We start from the raw sequence: 27,830 nt of genomic DNA on the forward strand, positions 1-27,830 counted from the left end.
ACCGAAGATGGAGAGTAAAGAAGATAGGTGGAGAGTGTAGGTGGGGAGGTAGGGAGGGGATAGGTCAGTCCAGGGAAGACGGACAGGTCAAGGAGGTGGGATGAGGTTAGTAGGTAGCTGGGGGTGCGGCTTGGGGTAGGAGGAAGGGATGGGTGAGGATGAAGGCAGTTCTCGGTGTCAGTTCGGACTTGCAGAGTTGTATTACCAGTCAGTGACCCTGGGGCACCAGCAACACCTTTAATAACGATTCAATGTATTCATTTAAAAAAAATTCAAAACAAAAAGAAGGTGCGGCCTCTTGCTCAGTATAATGACAGATACGTGGCAATAAACCTAAACTAGAATCATCACCTTGCCGCTTTCGGGAGCTGGAATAGGCGTGCTAGTTACTGTACCTGTCTGTAGGAGGAAGGAGGAAACATTTGCTGCAAGTGTGTGTGCTTGTAAAAACTATTTAACTCGACTCTCTGCTTCATTCGCTGAAGTGCTGTCAGACAACGCACTGAGGAAAGCCGCCGCCACTCTCCAAACAAACATCTATTTTACGCGTGTCTGTGAGGAGGGCAGTGCGGGGATGAAAGCATGAAACAATCGCGATTTCCCAAGTTCTTCCAGAAACTTTCCCTCGCCTTCTCCGGAAGAAAATACCAACTGCTCCAGGACAGTGATTTGCACGGCAAGGTGAGTGAGTGCCTGCTTATTATGGGATGCTTTACGCTTACCCTGGGGCTCCGGGCTCAATGGCAGCATCAGACTGATGCCACTGTCCTAATCATTTCAGCAATCGAAGCTACATTGTAAAGCCGATATATTCAAACAAACATCTCGGTGTTCTTTTTGCATTCTTATTGCTGGATAAAGAACTGCCTTTTCTTTATATTCGTGGCTACTTGTTTAAATGGAGACATTTTAAAACTTGCTGGGTTGAGTGGCGAGCGATTACAAGGAGCCTAATTCTTAGTCATTTCAGCGAACCAGCATGGACACGTTGGGCCGAATGCAGTCCTCTGTGTGCGATTTGCAAGAGAGAGAGAAAAAACTTGGCAGCTGCTTTTCCAGCTCGTGACCTGCGTTTTTGTTTTAGTTAATCCAACCGAGGTATTGAAAAAACGATCTTTTGAAAATAAGTTTAAAAGTTGGTGATCTCTAACCTTTTCCGTTCTTGTTTCAAAAATAGGCCATACTGTGAGTTTTATTTTTTGGTTCTCAAAGGACCTATGTGGTTCTAAACCACTTCAGCATTGCAGATTTATTGTTTGCAACTTCTACAATAACTAGCACCAAATGCTTCTACTGTTAAACCTGTACGCTACAATCCCTGGTCCAATACATAGACACAGCGCTTCAACTGGATTTATGAAGGAACTATTGAGCCACATGGAAATATTTTGTTTTTATCTGGTTTGTGGTGGACAATGGGTCTTGGGTCTGTCTGTAATGTATAATGGCCAAAGGAGTTTCAAATAGCTTCCAGCCCAATGAAGAGTTAAGTTTAAAATCTTAATATAGATTGCTGTGAAGCTTTTTAACATTTGAAATATTACTGAAATGATATGGGCTGTTTTCCATTCTTTTTACTTAATATGTAAGTCACATCACTCAGCTACCACAGGGAAAGCTGTATTGTTTATGCTCACAAATTTGCACAACATGCCTGAGTTATGGTTTATCTAGCGTTTACTTTCTTCTTATGTTTATGCCCATAATTATAATTGTAATATTCCAAAACATGTTAACAGGTCAACCTGAGAACTGCTGAATAGTAATTATTAAGAGGCAAAAATAAAGCAAGCAAAATTTTTTGATCAGTACAATGCATATAATAATAGGAAATTCAATTTCTGACCCATATTTTAAATGCATGTCTGTATGTAAGTTCCCATTCTCTCTGTTGGCTTTGTGCACTAACTTTTATTGGTCACCTATTCCTACGGAGTGATAAGTCGGCAGAAGCACCTGCTCGGTCAGTCTGGTTACATGACTCTTTGCCCAATTTTTAGATTGAATTACTACGCCAGGAACATGTTAAATGCAAAACTCTGCACACTCACATCACTCAAAGATGTTAACAAAACCTCGTGAGGAATGCTAGCAGAATAGTAATTCAATAACAATGAACCAATGATCCTAAACAGGAATCGAAGATTGAAGGCTCAGTTGTGTGAAAATGGCTTTGCAAATTGAAATTGACATTATTTGTGCCTCCCTTTTAAAGAAACATATTTAAATACTGCTCTTGCTGCTTACAGCAGCTTGCACATTCTCTCCGTGTCTGCATGGGTTTCCTCCGGGTGCTCCGGTTTCCTCCCACAGTCCAAAGATGTGCAGGCAAGGTGGATTGGCCATGCTCAATTGCCCGTAGTGTTCAGGGTTGTGTGGGTATAGGGGGATAGGTCTGGGTGGGATGCCGCAAGGGGCGGTGTGGACTTGTTGGGCCGAAGGGCCTGTTTCCACACTGTAGGTAATCTAATCTAATCCAATAACTCATTGTGAATTGAATTGGACCTGGCTGGAGAAAACACTTCCCATTTTTTCTTTATTTTACAATTTTTATAAATTGCCATGCTGATATTCAGAAGGATAAATGTATTTGTTACCTTCCAGATTTACTTATGACTGCTGAGTGATGTAGCTGCCTCTGAGGACTCTGTATCACATTAGAACTATTTGAACAATTGGCTGAAGAGTGAAGTTTGATGTGTGGCAGTTATGCAAATTTGGCAAGGCAGTCGTATGAATTCTCTTTAAATAAGTAACTACTTTATTAATATACACCCACTTCATGAATTGCTAGATTACACTTTACCAGGAAACATTGTGTAGTTAAATTTATGCAGAGTCGAACAATAGTAAGAGGAATTATGAAAGGTGATAACATAATACGATGATCTCCATTTAGAAAATGATTCTGTTGAAATGCTTTTCTTTTTGTGATCCTTTAATTCACTTCCAATGAACTAATCCATTTTTTAAAAAATGCAATTACATAAAGTCTTTCATAATCAGATGACATCTCAATAATTTTATTTGATATCTATGCACTCATTGCTCTGCTGGAGAATATTTACAGAGTCTGCTGAGGTAGAGAAAAAGAAAATTTATTTAAGAATCTTTAGTTCATTATCATATCTTACAGTCCAATTTAACTCCAAAAACTACATCACCCCCCAACCAAGTCTCTGACCTCACATTCTTTTCATTACAGGGTCCACCACTGTGGTAGATTCCATATTTATCTGAATTGTGCTCAGCTCTTTGGAGGAGTCTGGGAATTCAAGCCCTCTGCGTGTCCTCTCTGACTCTGCTGGGCAGAAAGAGAATTGACAGATGAGTCTGATTTAGTGGTCAGGCTGTCATCTGTGTTTCTTGATGAATGCAACATATCTCATCTGTTTTAACTGTGTACAAGATTGCTTCTGCGTGGAAATTGGTGCATGTCTCTTCAGTTGCATTGTATCATTTTTAGTTTGAATGAGACAGGATCATGGTGACTGTTCCACCACATTTTTCACAATGGGTTTGATCTCACATCCAGACTGACTCTTCTTATTGAAGGGACAACGGACCTGAAATGTTAACTCTGCTTTCACTCCGCAGATGCTGCCAGACTACATCTCTGCATTTGATTTCTGTTGTTGTTACTGATTTCCTGCATTCACATTTCTCTGGTTTTTTCTTTAGCATCTTACTCCCCTTTTTTCAAGTCATCATCTTGTACACACAATATGAGCCTATGTGAGAGGGAAGGAACTTGAGCTTGTGCTTCTTCCCATGAGGGGGTTCATTTGGAGCTACACAATTTTGGAATGAAGTTGAATGATTACTCAGAATTGCAAGTTAAATGCCATCCTTCTTCCGCTTCCTATTGTCTTGAAGGTATCTTGGTAAGCCCATTGAGCTGCTTGGCCTGGCATTCCATGTGTTTCAAACATCTCCTGCAGCAGTGTAATAATTACTTTAGACATGTGCGTCTATCCATCGACAGAAGTGATCTGCTATGAAGAACATCTTATCTCTGTTCAAAGAAGTCCACCCCAAGACTTTCCCATGGCCCTGATATAAAGGAAGGAGACATTAATGGTCCACTTGACTCCAGACAATGAAACACACAAGTAATACAGCTGGCTATCATCTCCCCTGATGATTTTGAGCTATCTAGCCACCAAACAGAATGTTTCACTTTGTTTCAACATTTTGTCATACTCAGATGTCCTTGGTGCAGTAGTTGAGATATATCAAATCTCTGAACTCTCACAATGATCAATCTCTCATCATAAATGAGTACATCATCCACTACACTTGATTACAGAGTCTAAGACAAAGGTTATGTCACGTGTGTCCTGACCATCTCTTAGCACAGCATCGGCTATCTTATGGGCATTCTTGGTCTGTTTCCTTCAGCCACTCAGTTGAGGAGAGGCTGATTGTCAACATAAAGATTTCCACTTCTTTAATGCATTGAACATCTTGATGTTCAACCCTTGCCATAGAGATATGAGACAAAGTTTCACATGAAGTCTTCTGTTTTTTGGCATATTTGAGCATCATCTTTGGGCTCATTGTTGTACTCATGAAGGCATTTTTGCTGTAGAATTTAAGAGGGTCACTAAGATGCCACTAAGGTGGTCTGCACCTATTTTTAAATGAAAATCAAGAATAATACTTGCCACTTTTTCATAAGTCCAAGTGGCTATTAACCCTTCTTTCTCTATCACTGTGTATCTCTGGTCAATTCCATTGAGTGAATGTAATATGTAGTACACTGGATCTATACTTACATGAAAAATTACAGCTCCCAGTCAAACAGAAGTTTCATTTGAGGTAATGCTAGGGGATAGCTATGTGTCTTAGTGAGCTGAAATAGCAGGTGATAGCAACAATAATTTGATGTTCTCAAAAGATCTATGTTGCTATGCCTCTCAGTGCTATGCATTGTCTTCATTGTAACAACCGACAGAAGAGCTCATTGACAATAGGAAGTTGGGAATAAGCCTTCTGACTTTATAATATCTCTGCATATCTGGAGCTTAGTCATATTTTGAGAGCTGTAAGCTCCTTGATTGATCTTATCCTCTGTGGATCAACTCTGACATGGGATATGTCCACAATATGCCTGTTGATTGTGATATTCTGCTGTGAGAATTCGGACTTGTAGTTGAGTATAAGTCCTGTTAGGTGTTGCACAGCTCACACTGAAGTGTCATGTTCTGTTTTTGTGTATTCATGGATCGGGATGTCATCAACATAGAACATAGAAGAATACAGCGCAGAACAGGCCCTTCGGCCCTCAATGTTGTGCCGACCTGTGAACTAATCTAAGCCCCTCCCCCTACACTATCCCATCATTATCCATATGTTTATCCAAGGACTGTTTTAATGCCCCTAATGTGGCTGAGTTAACTACATTGGCAGGCAGGGCGTTCTACGCCCTTACCACTCTCAAAGTAAAGAACCTGCCTCTGACATCTGTCTTAAATCTATCACCCCTCAATTTGTAGCTATGCCCCCTTGTACAAGCTGAAGCCCTCATCCTCGGAAAAAGACTCTCACCGTCCACCCTATCTAATCCTCTGATCAGCTCGTATGTCTCTATTAAATCCCGTTTTAGCCTCCTTCTCTCCAATGAGAACAGACCCAAGTCCCTCAGCCTTTCTTCATAGGGCCTGCACTCTAGACCAGGCAACATCCTGGCAAACCTCTGCACCTTTTCCAATGCTTCCACATTCTTCCTGTAATGGGGCGGCCAGAACTACACGCAATATTCCAAATGAGGCCGCACTAGCGTTTTGTACAGTTGCAGCATGACATCACAGCTCTGGAACTCAATCCCTCGATCAATGAAACCTAACACACCGTAAGCCTTCTTAACAGCACTAGCGACCTGGGTGGCAACTTTCAGGGATCTATGTACATGAACACCAAGATCCCTCTGCACATCCACACTACCAAGAATCTTTCCATTGACCCAGTACTCTGCCTTCCTATTATTCCTCCCAAAGTGAATCACCTCACATTTATCCGTATTAAACTCCATTTGCCACCTTTCGGCCCAATTCTGCAGTTTATCCAGGTCTCGCTGCAACCTGCAACATTCTTCCACACTGTCCACCACTCCACCGACTTTAGTGTCATCTGCAAACTTACTAACCCATCCACCTGTGCCCGCGTCCAAGTCATTTACAAAAATGGCAAACAGCATTAGTCCCAAAACAGATCCTTGAGGCACACCACGAGTAACCGGACTCTAGGCTGAATACTTACCATCAACCACCACTCGTTGCCTTTTTACAGAAAGCCAGTTTCTAATCCAAACTGCTAAATCTCCCTCAATCCCATACCTCTGTATTTTCTCCAAAGGCCTACCATATGGAACCTTATCAAAGGCTTTACTGAAGTCCGTGTACACCACGTCAACTGCCCTTCCCTCATCCACATGCTTGGTCACTTTCTCAAAAAACTCAATGAGGTTTGTGAGACACAACCTGCCCTTGACAAATCCATGCTAACTATCTCCAATCAAATTGTTGCTTGCGAGATGATTGTAAACCCTATCTCTTATAATCCTTTCCAAAATTTTTCCTAGAATAGATGTAAGGCTCACAGGTCTATAATTACCTGGGTCATCCCTATTGGCCTTCTTGAACAAGGGCACAACATTTGAAATCCTCCAGTCCTCAGGTACTAAACCTGCAGACAATGAGAACTCAAAGATCAAGACCAAAGGCTCCGACACCTTCTACCTAGCTTCCCAGACAATCCTCGGAAAAATCCCATCTTGCCCAGGGGATTTATCTATCTTCACACCTTCTAGAATTGATAACACCTCCTCCTTACTAACCTTAATCCTTTCAATTCTAGTAGCCCGTAACTCAGTCACCTCCTCTACAATATTCTCCTGTTCCTCAGTGAAAACAGATGAGAAATAATCATTTTGCACCTCTCTGATCTTCACAGGGTCCACACACAACTTCCCACTTCTGTCTTTGACTGGCCCTGTTCCTACCCTCGTCATCCTCTTATTCCTCAGATACCTGTAGAAAGCTTTAGGGTTCTTCTTTATTCTACCTGCCAATGCCTGCTCATGTCCCCTCCTTGCTCTTCTTAACTCTCTCTTTAAATCCTTTCTAGCTAATCTGTAACTCTCCGTCGCCTCATCTGAACCATCTCGTCTCATCGTCACATAAGCCTCCCTCTTCCACTTAACAAGAGATACAATTTCTTTAGTAAACCACGGTTTCCTTACCTTATTGCTTCCTCCCTGCCTGACAGGGACATACCTATCAAGGACACACAATATTTGTTCCTTAAACCAGCTCCACATTTCGATTGTCCCCATCCCGTGCATTTTGCTAACCCATTCTATGCCTCCTAAGTCTTGCCTAATTGCATTATAATTGCCCTTCCCCCATCTATAACTCTTGCCCTGTGGCATGTTCCTATCCCTTTCCATTGCTAAAGTAAACATAACCGAATTATGGTCACTGTCTCCGAAGTGCTCACTTACCACTAAATCAAACACCTGGCCTGGTTCATTACCAAGTACCAGATCCAGTGTGGCCTCCCTTCTTGTCAGCCCTTCGACACACTGAGTCAGGAAACCCTCCTGCACACATTGGACAAAAACTGATCCATCCGACGTATTAGAGTTATAGCATTTCCAGTCAATGTTAGGGAAGTTAAAGTCTCCCATAATGACCACCCTGTTCTTTTCACTCCAGCCCAGAATAGTTTTGCCAATCCTCTCCTCCACATCCCTGAAACTGTGCGGGGGCCCATAAAATCCTCCCAGCAGTGTTACCTCTCCTCTCCTGTTTCTGACCTCTGCCCATACCACCTCAGTAGACGAGTCCTCATCAAAAGTTCTTTCAGCCACCGTTATACTGTCCTTGACTAACAAAGCCACACCTCCCCCTCTTTTACCACCTTCCCTGATCTTAATGAAAGATCTAAACCCTGGAACCTGCAACATTCATTCCTGACCCTGCTCTATCCATGTCTCCGAAATGGCCACAACATCAAAGTCCCAGGTACCTATCCAAGCTGCAAGCTCACCTACCTTATTCCGGATACTCCTGGCATTAAAGTAGACACACTTCAACCCAGCTTGCTGTCTGCCAGCACACTCCTGTGACAATGAGGTCCTGTCCATGTCCTCCCTACGCTCACCCTCCTGTGTATTAGGACTACACCTCAGTTTCCCATCCCCCTTCTGAGCTAGGTTAAATCCACCCGAATAGCACTAGCGAATTTCCCACCCAGGATATTCGTGCCCCTCTGGTTCAAGTGGAGACCGTCCTGTTTGTAGAGGTCCCACCTTCCCCAGAATGAGCCCCAATTGCCCATGTACCTGAAGCCCTCCCTCCTGCACCATCCCTACAGCCACGTGTTCAGCTGAAATCTCTCCCTGTTCTTTGCCTCGCTATCACGTGGCATGGGTAACAAACCAGAAATAACCACTCTGTTCTAGCTCTCAGCTTCCACCCTAGCTCCCTGAAATCCTGCCTGACATCCCTATCACTCCTTCTACCTATGTCGTTGGTGTCTATGTGGACCAGGACTTGGGCCTGGTCGCCCTCTCCCTTCAGGACCCCGAAGACACGATCCGAGACATCATGGACCCTGGCACCTGGGAGGCAACACACCAACCGTGAGTCTCTTTTGTTCCCAGCAAACCTTCTATCAGTCCCTCTAACTATAGAGTCCCCAATGACTATCACTGTCTTCCTATCCCCCCTTCCCTTCTGTGCAAGAGGGACAGACTCTGTGCCAGAGACCTGCACCCTAGTGCATGCTCCTGGTAAGTCGTTCCCCCCGCAACAGTATCCAAAACGGTATACTTGTTTTTCAGGGGAACGACCACAGGGGATCCCTGCACTGATTGCTTTTTCCCCCTTCTAACAGTTACCCAGCTTTCTTCACGCTTAAGAGTAATTACTTCACTGTAATTCTTGTCTATCACTGACTCTGCCTCCCAAATGATGCAAAGTTCATTCAGCTCCCGCTCCAGTTCCCTAATGCGGCCTTGGAGGAGCAAGAGTTGGGTGCACTTCCTGCAGACGTATTTGGATGGGACACTAATGGCGTCCCTCACCTCATACATTGTGCAGGAGGAACATTCCTCTACCTGCACTGCCATCCCTGCTAATCCCCTAAACAGAAAGTTAAGAAAAAGAAAAGCTTACCTGATTTGTCCCTGGTGTATCAGGTTAGAGGAGATGGATGGGTGGGAGGCCCTACAAGGGTAGGGTCTCGGGTTTAGACAACGATCACTTATATGACTTATATCACTCTGAGGGATGAAAAAAGAAAGTCCCTCCCTTCCCAGAAACCTCTGCTCTAAGGTGCTGCAGCTGCAACCAGAAATGGAAGGCTCCGACGCTTGAGGTAAGCTTTAAAAGTTTGAAAAATCTCTGACTCACTGGCTTCCCGAAAGGCACCTGGTCCAAGCTCCCACTCGCGCTGCTGCTGCAACCAGAAATGAATGCAACCATCATTGTGACATCTAACTCCATCCTTCTACAATACTCGCCTTTGTCCTCTCAAAGATTTCTGGCACTGATGTGGTGCTGAAGAGTAGTCAGTTGAAACAAGACATTGCAATCAGTGTGACGAAGGCCGTGAGAAACTTAGTCTCTTCCTCAATGGATAGTTGCAACAAGATCTGGACAGCACCCAGGCTTGGGCTGACAAGTAAAAGTAAGATCTATACCATATAAATGCCAGGCAATGGCAGTCTCCAATTCAAGAAACTGTCTAACCACCAGCCCTTGACATTCTATGGTGTTACTATCACGGAATCCCCCACTATCAATATCTTTGGGGGTACTATTGACCAGAAACTGAACTTGCCACATGAATAGAGTGGCTACAAGAGCATGTCAGAGGCTTGGACTAGTAACTCACCACCTGACTCTCCAAAGCCTCTCCATCATCTACAAGGCACAAATAAGGAGTCTGATGAAATACTCCCCAGTTGCCTGGATGGGTGCAGCTCCAATAAAACTCAAGAAGGTTGGCACCATCCAGGACAAAACAGCCCGCTTAATTGGCACCACATCCACTAACATACATGCTTTCCACCACCAATGTTCCATAACAACAGTGTGTACTATCTACAAGATGCACTGCAAAAATTCACCAAAGATCCTGACACAGCACCATCCAAACACATGACCACTTCCATCTAGAAGGACAAGGGCAGCGGACATCTGGAAACACCACCATCTGTAGGTTCTCCTCCATGATACTCATCATCATGACTTGGACATATATTACCATTCCTTTGCTGTCCACCGTCAGAATCCTCGAATTCCCTCCATTGTGGGTTGATCTTCAGTACATGGAGCAGTTCAAGAAGGTAGCTCACTAATAGCTTCTCAAGGGCAATTGGGGATGATATAGAACATAGAACATAGCACAGTACAGCCCTTTGGCCCACAATGTTGTGCCGAACTTTTATCCTAAACCTAACATCTATCTAATCTCCACCCCTACCTTATACTATCATCCATATGCCTGTCTAATAGTCGCTTAAATGCCCCTAATGATGCCGACTCCACTATCCTCTCCAGCAATGCATTCCACGCCCCTACCACACTCTGAGTAAAGAACCTACCTCTGACATCTTCCCTATATCTACCTCCACTCATTTTAAAACTATGCCCACTTGTAATAGCTACCTCCACCCTAGGAAAAAGTCTCTGGCTGTCCACTCTATTTATACCTTTGATCATATTGTACACCTCAATCATCACCTCTCATCCTTTGTCATTCTAAAGTGAAAAGCCCTAGCTTGCATAACTTCATGGCTCTTGAACTCAATCCCTCTATTAATGAAAGCCAACACACGATACACCTTCTTAACAACTCTATCCACCTGGGTGGCAGCTTTCAGGGAACAGTGAACATGAACCCCAAGATCCCTCTGCTCCTCCACACTGCCAAGAATCTTTCTGTTAATCCTGTATTCCGCTTTCAAGTTTGTCCTTCCAAAATGAATCACCTCACACTTTTCAGGGTTAAACACCATTTGCCACTCCTCAGCCCAGCTCTGCATCCTATCAATATCCCCTTGTAACCTAGAACAGCCTTCCGAACTATTCACAACTCGACCCACCTTTGTATTGTCCACCAATTTACTAATCCAGCCTTCCACTCCTACATCCAAATCATTTACAAAAATCACAAATAGAAGAGGACCCAGGACAGATCCTTGTGGTACACCACTCGTAACTGAGCACCATGTTGAATATTTTCCGTCCACTACCACCTTTTGTCTTCTAAGGGTCAGCCAACACTGAATCCAATCGGCCACACTTTCCACCTATCCCATGCTTCATTACCTTCTGCATGAGCCTACCATGGGGAAACCTTATCAAACGCCTTACTTAAACCCATGTATACCACATCCACTGCTCCACCTTCATCTCGTGTTTGGTCACCTCTTCAAAGAATTCAATAAGATTTGTGAGGCATGATCTACCCCTCACAAATCCATACTGACTATCACGAATCAAACTGTGTCTATCCGAGTGATCATAAATCCTATCTCTCAGAGCCCTTTCCAATAATTTGCCCACGACTAATGTAAGACTAACTGGCCTGTATTTTCCGGGGTTATCCCTATTCCCTTTTTTGAACAAGGGAATGACATTTGCCACTTTCCAATCTTCTGGCACTATACCTGTGGACAGTGAGGATGAAAAGATCATCACCAAAGGCCCTGCGATCTCTTCCCTCACTTCCCATAGAATCCTTGGATAAATCCCATCAGGCTCGGGGGACTTATCTATCTTCAAGTTCCTCAAAATTCCCAGCACATCTTCCTTACTAACATCGACCTTCTCCAGCCTACCAGCCTGTTTCACACTGTCCTCCTCTATAACTAGGTCTCTCTCAGTTGTGAATACCAAAGAAAAGTATTCATTAAGGACCTCTCCTGTCTCTTTAGGCTCCATGCACAAATTATCTCTACAATCCTTGATCGGCCCTATTCTTACTCTGATCATTCTCTTATTCCTCACATTCGTGTAAAAAGCCTTAGAGTTTTCATTGATCTTATCTGCCAATGTTTTCTCATGCCCCCTTATAGCTCTACTAAACTCTTTCTTCAGATCCTTCCTGGATAACTTGTATCCCTCTACAGCCGAAACCTTATGTAAGTTATGATAATGATCACATTATTTTGCTTGAGGGGTAAATATAGGTCAAGGTTGATGGCTTTTTTGTCAATGCATGTGTATCAGCTTTTTGAAAATAATACTTACAAACTTATGCATGATATTTTGTTTAAATGTCGTATTGTCCATGAAATTTATGTTTGCTTTGTGTTATAACTTTGCTTTATTGGAGGGTTGCTAATTAATATGAATACATCTGCTCCTATGAGCCCAACTATCCCCTATGCAAGATATTGTCACTATGAGATTGCACATGAGAGAGTGAGAGAAAAAAAATCCTTTGAAAAATTCTCAAAAGAGCATCACCCGCACCGAGGACGAATATGTTGCACTCTCAGGCAGACATAGATGACGAATTTCATCACTGCTTCCCATATGCCAGCTCTGTTTTAAACCACAAAAGGAAAAGAGGACTTTTTTGAGGGGCATGATTTCAAACCCAACACTAAGGTATTGGTTTGCTAGGCAGCTGTATTCCCTTTGCTCCAAAATACTTTAGAGACTTGAAAAACCTGTTGCAGGCAACTCAGAACACTGATAATGGGAACTGCAGATGCTAGAGATTCCAAGATAATGAAATGTGAGGCTGGATGAACACAGCAGGCCCAGCAGCATCTCAGGAGCACAAAAGCTGACGTTTCGGGCGTAGACCCTTCATCAGTGAGGGGGATGGGGTGAGGGTTCTGGAATAAATAGGGAGAGAGGGGGAGGTGAACCGAAGATGGAGAGAAAAGAAGATAGGTGGAGAGGAGAGTATAGGTGGGGAGGTAGGGAGGGGATAGGTCAGTCCAGGGAAGACGGACAGGTCAAGGAGGTGAGTTGAGGTTAGTAGGTAGGAGATGGAGGTGCGGCTTGGGGTGGGAGGAGGGGATGGGTGAGAGGAAGAACAGGGTAGGGAGGCAGAGACAGGTTGGACTGGTTTTGGGATGCAGTGGGTGGAGGGGAAGAACTGGGCTGGTTGTGTGGTGCAGTGGGGGGAGGGGACGAACTGGGCTGGTTTTGGGATGCGGTGGGGGAAGGGGAGATTTTGAAGCTGGTGAAGTCCACATTGATACTGTCGGGCTGCAGGGATCCCAAGCGGAATATGAGTTGCTGTTCCTGCAACCTTCGGGTGGCATCATTGTGGCAGTGCAGGAGGCCCACGATGGACATGTCATCTAAAGAGTGGGAGGGGGAGTGGAAATGGTTTGCGACTGGGAGGTGCAGTTGTTTATTGTGAACCGAGCGGAGGTGTTCCGCAAAGCGGTCCCCAAGCCTCTGCTTGGTTTCCCCAGTGTAGAGGAAACCACACCGGGTACAGTGGATGCAGTATACCACATTGGCAGATGTGCAGGTGAATCTCTGCTTAATGTGGAAAGTCATCTTGGGGCCTGGGATAGGGGTGAGGGAGGAGGTGTGGGGGCAACTGTAGGCATTTCCTGCGGTTGCAGGGGAAGGTGCCAGGTGTGGTGGGGTTGGAGGGCAGTGCGGAGCGAACAAGGGAGTCACGGAGAGAGTGGTCTCTCCGGAAAGCAGACAGGGGTGGGGATGGAAAAATGTCTTGGCCATCTCCAGCAGGTTACGTGGAGCAGTCTCTCTTCCGCACCTACACAGGCCCGAAACCCCACCTCTTCCTCCGTTACATTGATGACTGTATCGGCGCCACCTCTTGCTCCCCAGAGGAGCTCGAACAGTTCATCCACTTCACCAACACCTTCCACCCCAACCTTCAGTTCACCTGGGCCATCTCCAGCACATCCCTCACCTTCCTGGACCTCTCAGTCTCCATCTCAGGCAACCAGCTTGTAACTGATGTCCATTTCAAGCCCACCGACTCCCACAGCTACCTAGAATACACCTCCTCCCACCCACCCTCCTGCAAAAATTCCATCCCCTACTCCCAATTCCTCCGCCTCCGCCGCTTCTGCTCCCATGATGAGGCATTCAACTCCCGCACATCCCAGATGTCCAAGTTCTTCAAGGACCGCAACTATCCCCCCACAGTGGTCGAGAATGCCCTTGACCGTGTCTCCCGCATTTCCCGCAACACATCCCTCACACCCCGCCCCTGCCACAACCGCCCAAAGAGGATCCCCCTCGTTCTCACACACCACCCCACCAATCTCCGGATACAACGCATCATCCTCCGACACTTCCGCCATCTACAATCCGACCCCACCACCCAAGACATTTTTCCATCCCCACCCCTGTCTGCTTTCCAGAGAGACCACTCTCTCCGTGACTCCCTTGTTCGCTCCACACTGCCCTCCAACCCCACCACACGCGGCACCTTGCCCTGCAACCGCAGGAAGTGCTACAATTGCCCCCACACCTCCTCCCTCACCCCTATCCCGGGCCCCAAGGTGACTTTCCACATTAAGCAGAGGTTCACCTGCACATCTGCCAATGTGGTATGCTGCATCCACTGTACCCGGTGTGGCTTCCTCTACACTGGGGAAACCAAGCGGTGGCTTGGGGACCGCTTTGCAGAACACCTCCGCTCGGTTCGCAATAAACAACTGCACCTCCCAGTCGCAAACCATTTCCACTCTCCCTCCCATTCTTTAGATGACATGTCCATCATGGGCCTCCTGCAGTGCCACAATGATGCCGCCCGAAGGTTGCAGGAACAGCAACTCATATTCCTTGTGAACCCTGCAGCCCAATGATATCAATGTGGACTTCACCAGCTTCAAAATCTCCCCTTCCCCCACCGCATCCCAAAACCAGCCCAGTTCGTCCCCTCCCCCACTGCACCACACAACCAGCCCAGTTCGTCCCCTCCACCCACTGCATCCCAAAACAAGTCCAACCTGTCTCTGCCTCCCTAACCTGTTCTTCCTCTCACCCATCCCTTCCTGCCACCCCAAGCTGCACCTCCATCTCCTACCTACTAACCTCATCCCACCTCCTTGACTTGTCCGTCTTCCCTGGACTGACCTATCCCCTCCCTACCTCCCCACCTATACTCACCTCTCCACCTATCTTCTTTTCTCTCCATCTTCGGTCCGCCTCCCCCTCTCTCCCTATTTATTCCAGAACCCTCACCCCATCCCCCTCTCTGATGAAGGGTCTAGGCCCAAAACGTCAGCTTTTGTGCTCCTGAGATGCTGCTGGGCCTGCTGTGTTCATCCAGCCTCACATTTCATTAACTCAGAACACTGGATAGGTACCAGCACTGGTGCCTTCATAAGACTTTCCAAATCCTGTCGCAATGAATGGGGTCCAGCAGTGGCATCCTCCCAAAAGGCAACATGTCCAACACCAAGTCATGGATCATTCAAATTCATTCAACACAAGTTGTGCCTGACAGCAGAGTCCCAAAGCAACTGCTTGGTCCCAGTAGCATGACAGATGATACATTTTTGGTGTGTAGTAGACAAGCATCCATGTCAATTTGTGCAGAAGTGCAGTTGAGGTTTTGGAGAGGCCATGTAAACCTCCAAATAGCCACCTAACACATACAACTTCCCAAGCACCACCTGGCTCACACATGGTAGATTTTGCAGATGGCACATGGAACTCTTGGCCTTCCCACAATCTATTGAAACCAAGTGGACACAAACCATGGTCAATCCCGTGGGATTGCCTTAGAATGTACACAGCACCTTGCCATGACATCTTTGACAGCACTTTCCAAAACTGTGACCTCTGTACCTTGGAGAACAGGGATGGCAATGATTGAGAACACCAACCTGCCATTTTCTCTCCAAGTCACACACACCATCCTGACTTGGAACTATATCAGAGTTCACTTGCTGTTGCTGGGTCAAAATCCTGGAACTCCTTAATGTCACTGCATGACTCACATCTCATGAATAAATAACAACAATATCCCATGAATAAATAACAATGATAAAAGGATATTTTTAAACTTTTCATGAACGTAAATGTAGTAGTTGATATTAAAGCTAATAGTTTTGCAACTGTGATCAATGAGGGGAAGAAATTTATTTCTTTACGTGCTGTGGGCAAGGCAGGCACTCCAAGATTTTGAACAAGCCTTTGTGATCCCAAGAAGGAGTGTTTTGGACAGGAATCCAGGACTGAAGGGATGAGGTACTCTAAGGTGCGAGGAGAAAACTATGGACATAAGCTTTTGTCAAAGACCTTGAGGGGAACATGATACAAATCCTTAAAATGCTGCAATACATGCTCAAAGTAAGCAAACCATTCAGCTAAACATAGAGTACAGCATTAAATATCACTATTATAATGGTAATGTTTAAAAGAGTATTGAATTTTGTAACTGTAGATTAAATTTGGGTTATATGGAAGGGATCCGATAACCCGTAATCTGCCTGAAAATAAATTTTGGTAGTTTCATTGCTAGAGACCAGAGGAAGGTTTAGCTTGATGTACTCAGTTGGAGGTTCAGGGTATTTTTAGATCATAAGACCATAAGAAATAGGAACAGAGTAGGCCATTTGGCCCATGGAGTGTGCACTGCCATTCTATAGGATCATGGTTGACCTGACATTTCTCACATCCACAATCAAGAATCTTGTCTAATCAAGCTTTAAATAGTCAAAAAGACATTGCCTCCACTTCTTTCTGTTACAAAGAGTTCCAAAGCCTCCCAACCTTCTGAGAAAAGAAATTCTTCCTCATCTCAGTCTTACATTGGCACTCCTTTATTCTGAAACTATACCCTCTGGCCCTAGACTGTCCCATGAGGGGAAGCATCCTCTCAGCATCTAGCCCTGCCAAGCCCCATTTAAGAATCCTATATGTTTTAATGAGATCATCTTTCATTCTTCTAAATTCCAGTGAGTACAATCCCAACCTGTTTATCCATACTGGGGATCATCCTGGTGAACCTTTTCTGAACTGCCTGCAATGAAATGATATATTTCCTTCAATAAGAGGATCTAAATTGCTCTCCATACTCCAGATGTGGTCGCTCCCTATAAAGTAGTAGTAGTAAGACTTACTTACTCTTATGCTGCAACACCCTTGAAATAAGGACCAACATTCCATTAGCCTTCCTGATTATCCGTGTGCTAGCTTTCTACATTTCAAACACAACTACCCTCAAGTTCCTTTATCTTGCAGATTTCTGCAATTTTTATACATTTACCTCTCCACGTTCTTGGTAGCAGTCCCTGAGTTTACAAGGAATTTGGCCGTGAACTTTCCCAAAATCCCTGGAAGGCATTACAGATATCAAGTTGTGAGCGGTTGTAATTGTCCATTTACTTCCAAGGGGAAATCAAGTTGGGACCTCAGATAGCTAATTAGCATTTCTCCTTGAATACAAAGCTAATTGAGTTTTATGTTGCTATGCAAAAGATCCTGTTACGATCACCATTAATTACTTAATTAATGGTGATTCATCCAGCTCCACACCTTGCTATCTCCGAACAAGGCTGTCCTGAGCCACGGCTTGTTTCAGAGGAGATAAATTAGTGAATATGGGGAATGTCCCACTCTCTGAAGGTATTGATCATTCTGATTGACTAACACACACAGCATTGCCAGAGGTCCATAGTGGTTGAACCAAGTTTAAAATTGACCCTTAATTATTTTGTGGAACGTGCTGGTCAGGCTATTGGTTTCAGTATCTGCTAACCTCCATGTTATGGGTGTAATGTCTGGGTAGGTGCTATGCTGGTAGGCTGAGCTCCGACTTTACATGATGCCTGTGCTGAAAATGTGCGACCAGTGTGGGGCTGTGTTATTCAACTGATTGTATCCACATTACTTTCAGAGAGAGGTCACCTCTTTCTCTGCCACCGTCACTGTGTCTCACTCTGTCTCTCTGTCACTTATTGTCTGTCACACTGTCACCATCACAGATGTGAGTTGAAACTCTGCCAGAAAACTTCATCACTGCAAGTTGAGGGCACCTAGAGGATAACATGAAACCTACACCACGATCACCAGAAAAGCGATTCAACAATGACAGATCCAGCAAGGCACTTGCATGCGAAGTGACTGCGTGTGTGTGTGTGTATGTGTGTGTGTGTGTGTGTGTGTGTGTGTGAGAGAGACACTTCTTAATACGTTTCTCATACTGAGCCATATACGTCTAATAAATGTGCATGTGAGCTGTACCTGTCTAATCCAGCACTCTGTGGCCTGACAGACATACTGCTCCTGGCTTTCCGAAGATGACATATTTTACAGTGCAGGAAGGCAGGTAAGCAGTTTGACATGCACCAGGCAGCCTTCCCACCTGAAAACGCAGTTCCCAGCACTGAAGAGTGAAAAAGGAATTTTAAAGAGGACTAAATGAGATTTCCTAACATTAAACACCTCTCAGTTCCCAGCATTTAAAATAAATTAAATGTCTGAAATGTCATCAGAGACCAGTGAAGTGTAAACATGTGTCATTATCAATGCTGCCAAAGGTTGAATTATTGAAAAAGAAGTGAGTATGCATCCATCATGCCAGGCACTGTGTGAAGCTTACAATGTTGGGTTGTATGATTGAAAGACCTTATCTTATTGCTGTTTTAAGTTTTTAACTGGCATTGAAAGAGACAGCATTATGGCAGTCTGGAAAACATTAAAGGAATGAAGACTAGTGATTTACACAGCACACCCCTGCGTTGATTTGGGCTTCGTCAGAATGCTGGTACGAGTATTTCTGGTGAGATGTTAATTGCCCAAGTAAAAATATTACGTAAAGTCCTTAACTGACAGCATGAGTGTGAATGGTCATAAGGATGGCTGAAGAAGTTTAAGAACTCTGTCCAAAGGGAATGATGCCAATCTTTCAGTTGCTTACCATTTTAATAAACCTTCATGCTGTTCCAATGGAGCTTGATATAAGGTGGCGGAAAAAATGTCACTTTCTGCTTAAGGCAGCTTATAGCCTCTGGGACTCAATATTCAGTTCGACAACTCTAGAGCATGACCTCTTTACTCCATTTTGCTTATGTCCTACTCCAGGAATGTCTTGTGTGCCTTGTTGACTTTGCCATAGCAGAATGGACCAGTACTTTCCTTTTCACACCTCCAATTTACATCTGTTCTACATATTTTGCCTTAACCACCATTATCACTGCCTTTCTGTTTTGCTCTGGACACCCTCACCAGCTGTTCCAGTTGCTCTTTATCCCCTTCTGTCCACAACACAAACATCCATTATTTTCTACTCCTTTCAGTTCCGAAGAAGAGTCATACTGGACTCAGAATGTTAACTCAGTTTCTCTCACTGAAGATGCTGCTAGACCTGTTGAGTTTCTCCAGAACTGTCTAGGCTTGTGGTTCTTGGTGGTTACAAAGCTTTGGGGATGAACAAGTCCAAGCTCGTCGTCATTGGCAAAAGTGTGAATCCCGAATGGTAAAAATATTTCACAATAAGTACCATGACAACATGTTGGATAACCACTAACTTATGCCATGAGTGGTTCTAGAATATTTTATGCCAGAGGCTAGAGTACCTTGTGTGCACTGGCTTGGAGAACGCTGCCAATGCTTAACACAAGAGTGGTGGGTGCATGGAATGTGCTGCCAGCAGTGGTAGTGGAGTCAGATACATTAGGGACATTTAAGTGACTCTTGGATAGGCACATGGAGGATAGTAAAATGTAGGGTATGCAGGGTAGTTAGATCTTAGTAGGATAATAGGTCGGCACAACATGGTGGGCCAAAGGGCCTGTACTGTGCTGTACTGTTCTGTGTTCTATGTTCTAAGCTCTATTTGTTCTGCCCACCTGAAAGCCAGTGTGGTGGAAATGTTTTTATCCCCTACGTATCTCCATTGATTCAGTCTTGCAATCAGGGTATCTTACAATCTCTTAAGAATAAATACAGATCTGAACTTATGTACTGATTGCTTTTGGCTATTTTTCTGGGACGTCTGTGATTAGTATTTTTGAAAAAATTGACTTTAAGGATGCAGTATCAATACAGACTAAGTTCTGGAGAAGGGAACTTCATTCCAGGGAGGCGTTGTGGTTGGAGCTAACAAATAAGAAAGGTATGTTGAGGTTATTGGAGTTGCACTATAGCTCCCCAGGTAGTTAATGAGAATTAGAGGAACAAAGATGCAGGGAGATTATGGAGAATTGCAGAAGAAATAGGGATGCCATAGTGGGGGTTGTAATTTTCCTACCATAGACTGCAACTACCATAGTCTTAAGGGTTAGATGGGGTGGAATTTGTTAAATGTGTTCAGGAAAGTTTCCTCAAGCAGTATATTTGGGGGGGGGGGCGGTGGCACTTTGGGACCAGTGACCATTGTCCTATTAATTTTAAAATAGCTATGGAGAGGAACAAAACTAGTCCAGAAGTTCATGTTCTAAATTGAGGCCAGGCGAATTTTTATGGAATTACACAGATATTTGCATGGGTTGTTTACAATAGCTTGTTTGCAGGCAAAGGAACTTCTGGTAAGTTCTATATGTTCCTGTGAGGGTGAAGGGCAAGGTTGCCAGGAATGGGAAACCCTGGATAATATTGAGGCTTTGACTAGAAAAGAAGAAGGAAGCATGGATCAGGAACAGGCTCCTAGAGGCGCAAGAGTTTACTGAAGAAGGAAATCAGTAGGGTGAAAAGGGGACACACTTTGGCTGAGATGATTAGGGTGAATGCAAATAGACTCTTTAAATATATTAAAGGAAAAAGAACAACTAGAGGGAGAATAGAACTCCTCAAGGACCAAAGTGGACATGCGTGTGTTGAACCTCAGAGATAGGTGAGGTCCTCAATGAATGTTTCCTCTCTATGTTTACCATGGGGAAAGATATGAAGACTTGGGAAGTTATGGCAATATCATTGGGACAGTCTATTTTACCGTTGAGGTGGTGTTGTAAGTATTAGAATGTATGAAGGTGGATAAATCTCCTGGTCCTGACCAGGTATATCCAGGAATCCTACAAAAGGCTAGAGAAGAAATTGCAGGGTTTCTGGCTGATATATTTGCATCATCATTAGCTACAGTAAGGTTCTGGAAGACTGGAGGATAGCAAATATTGTGCCCATGTTCAGGAAGGGCTGCAAAAAAAAATCTTGGAACTATAAACCAGTAAACTTAACATCTGTGGTCGGTAAGTTACTTGAGAAGATTCTGAGGAAGAGGTAGACATACATTTCAAAAGATAGGGTTTGATTAGGAGCAGTCAGGATGGCTTCATGTGTGGGAGATTATGCCTCGCAAATTTGTTAGAGTCCTTTGATGAAATGACCAGGAAGGTTGATGACAGCAGGGCGGTAGACAGAGTCTATATAGATTTCAGTAAGGTCTTTAATGAAGTTCCACATGGTAGGCTGCTCTGGAAGGTTGGATCGCATGGAATCGAAGAGTTGGCTAATTGGTTATACAATTGGCTTGACGATAGGAAGCAGAGGATAATACTGGAAGGGTACTTGTCGGACTACAGGTGACTAGTAGTGTTCATCTGGGATTGGTGCTGGGCCCATTGCTATTTGTTAACTGTGATGATTTGGATGAGAATGTACAAGGCATGATTAGTAAGTTTGCTGATAACACTAAAATAGGCAGTATTGTGTACAATGAGGAAGGTTAACAGAAATTGCAGCAGGGTCTTGGTCAACTAGGGAAGTGGGCCAAGAAATAGAATTTAATATAAGTAAGTATGAGGTGTTGCATTTTGGAAAGTTAAATCAAAGTAGGAGTTTCATGGTAAATGATAGGTCCTTAAGGAGTGTAGTGAAACAGAGGGACCTTGGAGTTCAGGTGCAAGGTCTTCTGAAAGTGAAGTCACAGGTAGACAGGGCTGTGAAGAAGGTGTTTGACACACTGGCTTTCATCAGTCAGGACATTGAGTGTAGAAATTGGAAAGTTATGTTGCAGTTGTACAGGACGTTGGTGAGGCCGCACTTGGAGTATTGTGTTGAGTTTTGGTCAACTTACCATAGGAAGGATGTTATTAAACTGGAAAGATTGCGGAAGAAATTTAAACGGATGTTGCCAGGACTCAAGGGACTAAGTTATAGGGAGAGTTTGAACACCAGAACTTTTTCTTTAGCCCTTAGGAGACAGAGGTGGGGATCTTATAGAAGTATATAGATCATGAGAGGCATGGATTGGGTTTATGCATTCAGTCTTTTTCCCAGGGTTGAGGAATTGAGGACTAGAGGGCATCAGTTTAAGGAAAGAGGGGAAAGAATAAATGGGAACCTGAGGGGGCAACTTTTTCACGCATTGGGTGGTATGAATATCGCATGAGCTGCCACTGGAAGTGGTTGAGATGAGTACATTAACAACAATTAAAAGGCATTTGGACGAATACATGGATAGGAAAGATTGAGAACGATATGGGCCAATTGCAGGGAAATGGGGTTAGCGTGGATGGACATTTTGGTCAGCATGAACCAATTTGTGCTGAAGGGCCTGTCTCTGTGCCTTGGGACTCTATGACTCTATGATTCACTGTGAAGAATTGATGGGACAGTCTCCGGACAGCCTTAATGTTTGAGGACTGTCCTCATTCAGCTCAGGAGGCTGACTATGCTAGATTCAGAGTGACTCCCTGCAGTGCTTCAGGTGATGAAAAATCTGAGAAAAACGACTTGCAGGCCCGGATAGATGCCAAAAAAAGATACACCATTCATGAAACAACTGCCTGATGATGAGATAATGCAAATGGTACTGCAGGGTGAAAGTAAAACCAGAGTAGCCAATGCTGATGAAGATGATGAGACTGAATTTGCAGAAGGAATTTCAGTTGGCCACAGATTTTATAGTTGGACTGAAGCAAAAGCATCTCATTTCTGGGCAAGAGGTCATGTGTGTGTACATGGTACAAGAGAAACCCATCAAAGCAAGACCAAGATATGCTGGACCAACCAAGCACCAAGATTGGTTCAAGATGATAAACAAGAAGAGTGGTTACCAGCACTCAGCAAGTATGTGTACAAGTGCAGTAACCCCATGAGGGGACAGTCCATCAAGGGTTCTCATCAGAAACTGCAACAAGGGAAATGCCTTTGTACAAGTCAGCCCCTTTGAGATAGTAGAAGAAGGGGCAGGCTAGAGAAAGGTACAAAAATTCCCATGCTGACCCTGACAGGTGGTCAGGAAGGTACACACTGTATGTGGAAATTTGCAATATCCTCCATTTTTCCATCCCCACCCTTGTCTGCTTTCTGGAGAGACCACTCTCTCCGTGACTCCCTTATTCGTTCCACACTCCCCTCCAACCCCACCACACCCGGCACCTTCCCCTGCAACCGCAGGAAGTGCTACACTTGCCCCCACACCTCCTCTCTCACCCCCATCCCAGGCCCCAAAATGACTTGCCACATTAAGCAGATGTTCACCTGCACATCCACCAATGTGGTATACTGTATCCATTGTACCCGGTGTGGCTTCCTCTACATTGGGGAAACCAAGCGGAGACTTAGGGACTGCTTTGCAGAACACCTATGCTCGGTTCACAATAAGCAAATGCACCTCCCAGTTGCATTTTAAATCCCCCTCCCATTCCTTAGACAACAAGTCCATCCTGGGCCTCCTGCAGTGCCATAACGATGCCACCCAAAGGTTGCAGGAACAGCAACTCATATTCCGCTTGGGAACCCTGCAGCCCAATGGTATCAATGTGGATTTCACAAGCTTCAAAATCTCCCCTCCCCCCACTGCATCCCAAAACCAGCCCAGTTCATCCCCTCCCCCCACTGCACCACACAACCAGCCCAGCTCTTCCCCTCCACCCACTGCATCCCAAAACTAGCCCAGTCTGTCTCTGCCTCCCTAACCTGTTCTTCCTCTCACCTATTCTCTCCTCCCACCTCAAGCCGCACCTCCATTTCCGACCTAGTAACCTCATCCCGCCCCCTTGACCTGTCTGTCCTCCCTGGACTGACCTATCCCCTCCCTACCCCCCCACCTATACTCTCCTCTCCATCTATCTTCTCCTCTACCCATCTTCAGTCCGCCTCCCCCTCTCTCCCTATTTATTTCAGAATCTTCTCCCCATGCCTCTTTGCTGATGAAGGGTCTAGGCCTGAAACGTCAGCTTTTGTGCTCCTAAGATGCTGCTTGTCCTGATGTATTCATCCAGCTCCACACTTTGTTCAAATCAGTTAAGCAGTGTGACAAGAAAAGATATTGGTTCATTTCACATAACTTGATCATTTTATATATATAGAGTAAGCAAAGAAGTGGTAGAGCTATAATTTATTTCACTTATGCATTCAGCGTAATTGAATTTTTCTCATTCAACAGGAGAATGGGGAGCTCCAGGAACTAAAAGTTAATGGCAAAAGTCAGCCAATTGTGCCTATATCTTCCAAAGAAGCTAGCACACGGTACCTGGATGAGCTAGTAAGCGATCTTCAGGTGAGAATATATTTTGATTTAAGATTCCAGGACTTTGTTTTGTTCTGAAGGAATAGTATTTGTCATCTGGTTGAAATGTTGGGTGAACAATTTGCCGAAGGCACTTTTGTTGTGTAAATTTGTTCTCATTCCATGTTTTAAACCGGAAACTCCAGGTTTGAATTGGTTGCTACAGATACTTCTAAACATCGGTATTTGTCTGGAAGATCTGTTTTCATTGGAGATATTGTTTGCAAGTTTTCCCATCAGATATAGCTTAAATTACATGCAAACCTATATCACATAGACCAAAATGGTCTTGTAGTTTCAATAACATTTAATGCGTGACCTGCAAAGGTCTGTCAGGCTTCCATTGACAACTTGTTCCTTCTATAAAGATGAAAATTACATGTCTCAGGTGGAAGATGATGCAAATAGATTATGTAGAAAAGAGTAGAGAAAAGCCATACCTTCTGGCTCCAAAAGAACTACTTATCCTTAATTTTATTTTTGGTAATTTAAGCGATGGTGGCAGCTGCTATTTGAACTATAGGAATGGCTAAAGATGATGCAGAGGAACATCTACCCTCTTCAACCAAGTCAAATTTCTGCAAGGAAGCCCACACCAGGAATTAAGGCTCATGTTTACATACGTTAGAAGACTTGCATCACATTTTGTCAGTTGTCCAAGAGGCTTTTAACACTGTTTTTATCATGGTGGCCTCTATAATACGGACAGAAATCGGGTTTTGCAACCTGAGATAGCCTTCCACTCATTTTTCTGGCAACTAATCAATACTGTTTCTGTTTCAGTGTAACTTCTACAATTCTAAAATGAGTGGAAAACTGCTGTATTTTTAAAAAGCAGTTAAATAACATGGAAATTCAAGTAAAAATTTAAATTTCTGATTAAATTAATCTTTTATCTACCTAATATTTTGGTTGCATCAAATTTATGCCATAAATGCTTTTTCTATTACTATTTTGAATGCATTGTTGGTGCTTCTTTCCTTATAGACTGTGTTATTGATTCTGAAATTGGTTGCTTTCAGCATCTAGTGTATCCACATTAAGTTGTATTTTCATTATCTAACAGATGGATGATTTGAATCATTTTGTAGCCATTGAAGCAAAACCCAACTTCCCCGCAATTACATTCAATTACAGTGCTGCTTTATTTTCATTCATTCATTCAAGGTATCACTTGCATGATCAGCATTTATTGCCCATTCCTAACTGCCTCCAAAGGTGCTGGTGACCTACTGTCTTGAGCCGATGCTGTCTGAGCAATGAGACAATTTTGATAGGGAGGGCCTTACAGGATTTTGACCAATGCTAATGAAGAAACAATAACATATTTCCAAATTTTCCCACATGCCTTCTGCCTTTGATCTTTTGGATAATACAGGTTGTGAATGTAGGAGATGTTGGTGACTTGCTACAGAACAACTAGCAGATGATGTACACAGAAGACCCTGAGCTCACGGTGGGTTGAGTAAATGCTTAGGTGATGGCTGAGGTGGAAATCAAGGAAAGTACTTTGTCCCAGATAACGTTGAGCTTCTCATGGTGGAATTAAACTTGTCCAGACATTTGAAGCTCATTCTGTACCACTACTGCCTTGTAGATGATGGAATGGCTTTGGAAAATACCTAAGCTCTGACCTGCTCTTGTAGCCACATTTATGTCCTGGTTCACTTAATCTTCTGGTCAGTAGTGATGCCCAGGATGCTGACGAATGATTCAATCTGCTAATACCAAGAAGAGATGGTTGGACTTTGTTTGTTGGTGTTGGTCATTGCTTGGCACCTTGCCCAATGTATGTTACTTGCCACTTCACAGCTGAAGCCTTAATAGAATTGGAATGTTGCTGCATATCAGCAGTGTTTGTTTCCTTATCTGAGGAGTTGCGAATGATGCTGAACGCTGTGCAAATATCGGTGAATATTCCCACTTCCAGCTTTCATAGATAAAAGGATGAAGCAACTGAAGATGGATGTGCCTGGGATACTGGCCTGAAGAACAGGTCCTTGTGGTGCAGCAGTGGTGTTCCCACCCTGAGGAGCAGCTGCAGCAGTGTCCTGGACTTTAGATAACTTCTGTTCAACAACCCTTCCTTTGTGAAGGGTATAACGTCAGCCAGTAGAAAGGTTGTTCCTGATTCTTATTGGCTTCAGTGTTACTAGGTACCACTTAAAGCTTCAGTCAGTCAAATGTCAAAAGTGACTCAATCAGAAGGTGGGTAGAAAACACAAAAAAAAGTTGCTAAAAGGAACATTTTATTTTAAACAACTGAATTCAGAAAAATGCATTGGATGTAATTTTAATGAAGTATGTTTACTTTTGAGCAGGGTCTTGTCATTGGTAATTTTAAAATGTATCTTTGGTTTTAATCTTAGGCTGACTTACAGAATGGGCTCACAAAGATCCATGTGCAGGAACGTCGGCATCTGTATGGATGGAATGATTTTGAAGTGGCTAAACCCGAACCAATTTGGAAGAAGTACCTTGGTCAGGTAATGCTTAGCATGTGTGTGGGTGTTGTGTAAATTCAGAAATTACCATACAGATGTGATGAAATCAAGAAAGAAAGTTGACTTTATGGCCTACATTTAAATGCAGGTTTGGTCTTGAGTTCGTTGACATTCTCCCTGAAACAGATGTTGCAAAATGCAGTTTGACATTCTTCACGCACTTGGGGAAAAACCAGTTAATGAACGAGAGAGTGGGCTTGGGGTTTGGATTTAAAGTCTAAAAGTGCCTGTCGGTCAGGAATCTGACATGATTCATCCCGCTTCTGGGTTTGGCTGGGTGCGGTTTGGAGGCAAGCATGAAACCACAGTGGAGAAGTTGAGTAAGTAAACTGAATGTGAAAATGCTCAGTAGTTTGCATTTAATCCAGGATTTTGGCTTTAACTGCTAGCGAATAAGTTTTCAAGGGTACGGAGATTTCCAGTTGACAAGATGAGATGAAAGCAGCAATACATTTCTCAATGAAAAGAAGAAGCTTGAAAGCCTTTAACTGCTGAAATTGTGCAGCTGAGGGTAAGCCTACATTACATATTTGTGTTCGCATTCCTTGTGATTAGAGCCTGATGCACTGTTTCATGAGTGATTTCCAACTTTGGAAAGCCAATCCATCAGCTTAACTAGGAGTTAGACAGTGGTCGTCTTTGAACGAACAAGCCATTTTAAAAAGGGTGGCATGGGGGCTTAGTGGTTAGCACTGCTGCCTCACAACACCAGGCTTGCATTTGATCCCGCCCTCAGGCGACTGTCTGCGTGGAGTTTGCATATTCTCCCCTTGTCTGTGTGGGTTTCACCTGGCACTCCAGTTTCCTCCCATAGTCCAAAGGCATGCAGGCTAGGTGGATTGGATATGCTAAATTGCCTGTAGAGTTCAGGGATGTGTAGATTAGTGGAATGGGTCTGGTTTG

The 27,830-nt window shown here is 44.0% G+C and overlaps 1 protein-coding gene across 5 annotated transcripts in view; it reads left to right on the forward strand.

Moving 5' to 3' along the window:
- The first annotated feature begins 238 nt into the window (after nucleotides 1-238).
- The window catches only part of LOC125459753 (calcium-transporting ATPase type 2C member 2-like), a 108,737-nt gene continuing 81,145 nt past the window's right edge, over nucleotides 239-27,830 (forward strand). For 2 of the 5 annotated variants that reach the window (XM_048546558.2, XM_048546561.2), the window contains exons 1-3: nucleotides 239-681; nucleotides 24,301-24,414; nucleotides 26,793-26,909. In XM_048546558.2, coding sequence (XP_048402515.1) covers nucleotides 583-681; nucleotides 24,301-24,414; nucleotides 26,793-26,909 — 330 coding nt within the window. In that variant the 5' untranslated portion in view covers nucleotides 239-582. The remainder of the gene's footprint in view (nucleotides 682-24,300; nucleotides 24,415-26,792; nucleotides 26,910-27,830) is intronic. The other 3 variants (XM_048546560.2, XM_048546559.2, XM_048546557.2) reach the window with 2 other exon arrangements.

This window comes from Stegostoma tigrinum, chromosome 16, assembly GCF_030684315.1.
Source record: "Stegostoma tigrinum isolate sSteTig4 chromosome 16, sSteTig4.hap1, whole genome shotgun sequence".
NCBI classification, from domain to species: domain Eukaryota; kingdom Metazoa; phylum Chordata; class Chondrichthyes; order Orectolobiformes; family Stegostomatidae; genus Stegostoma; species Stegostoma tigrinum.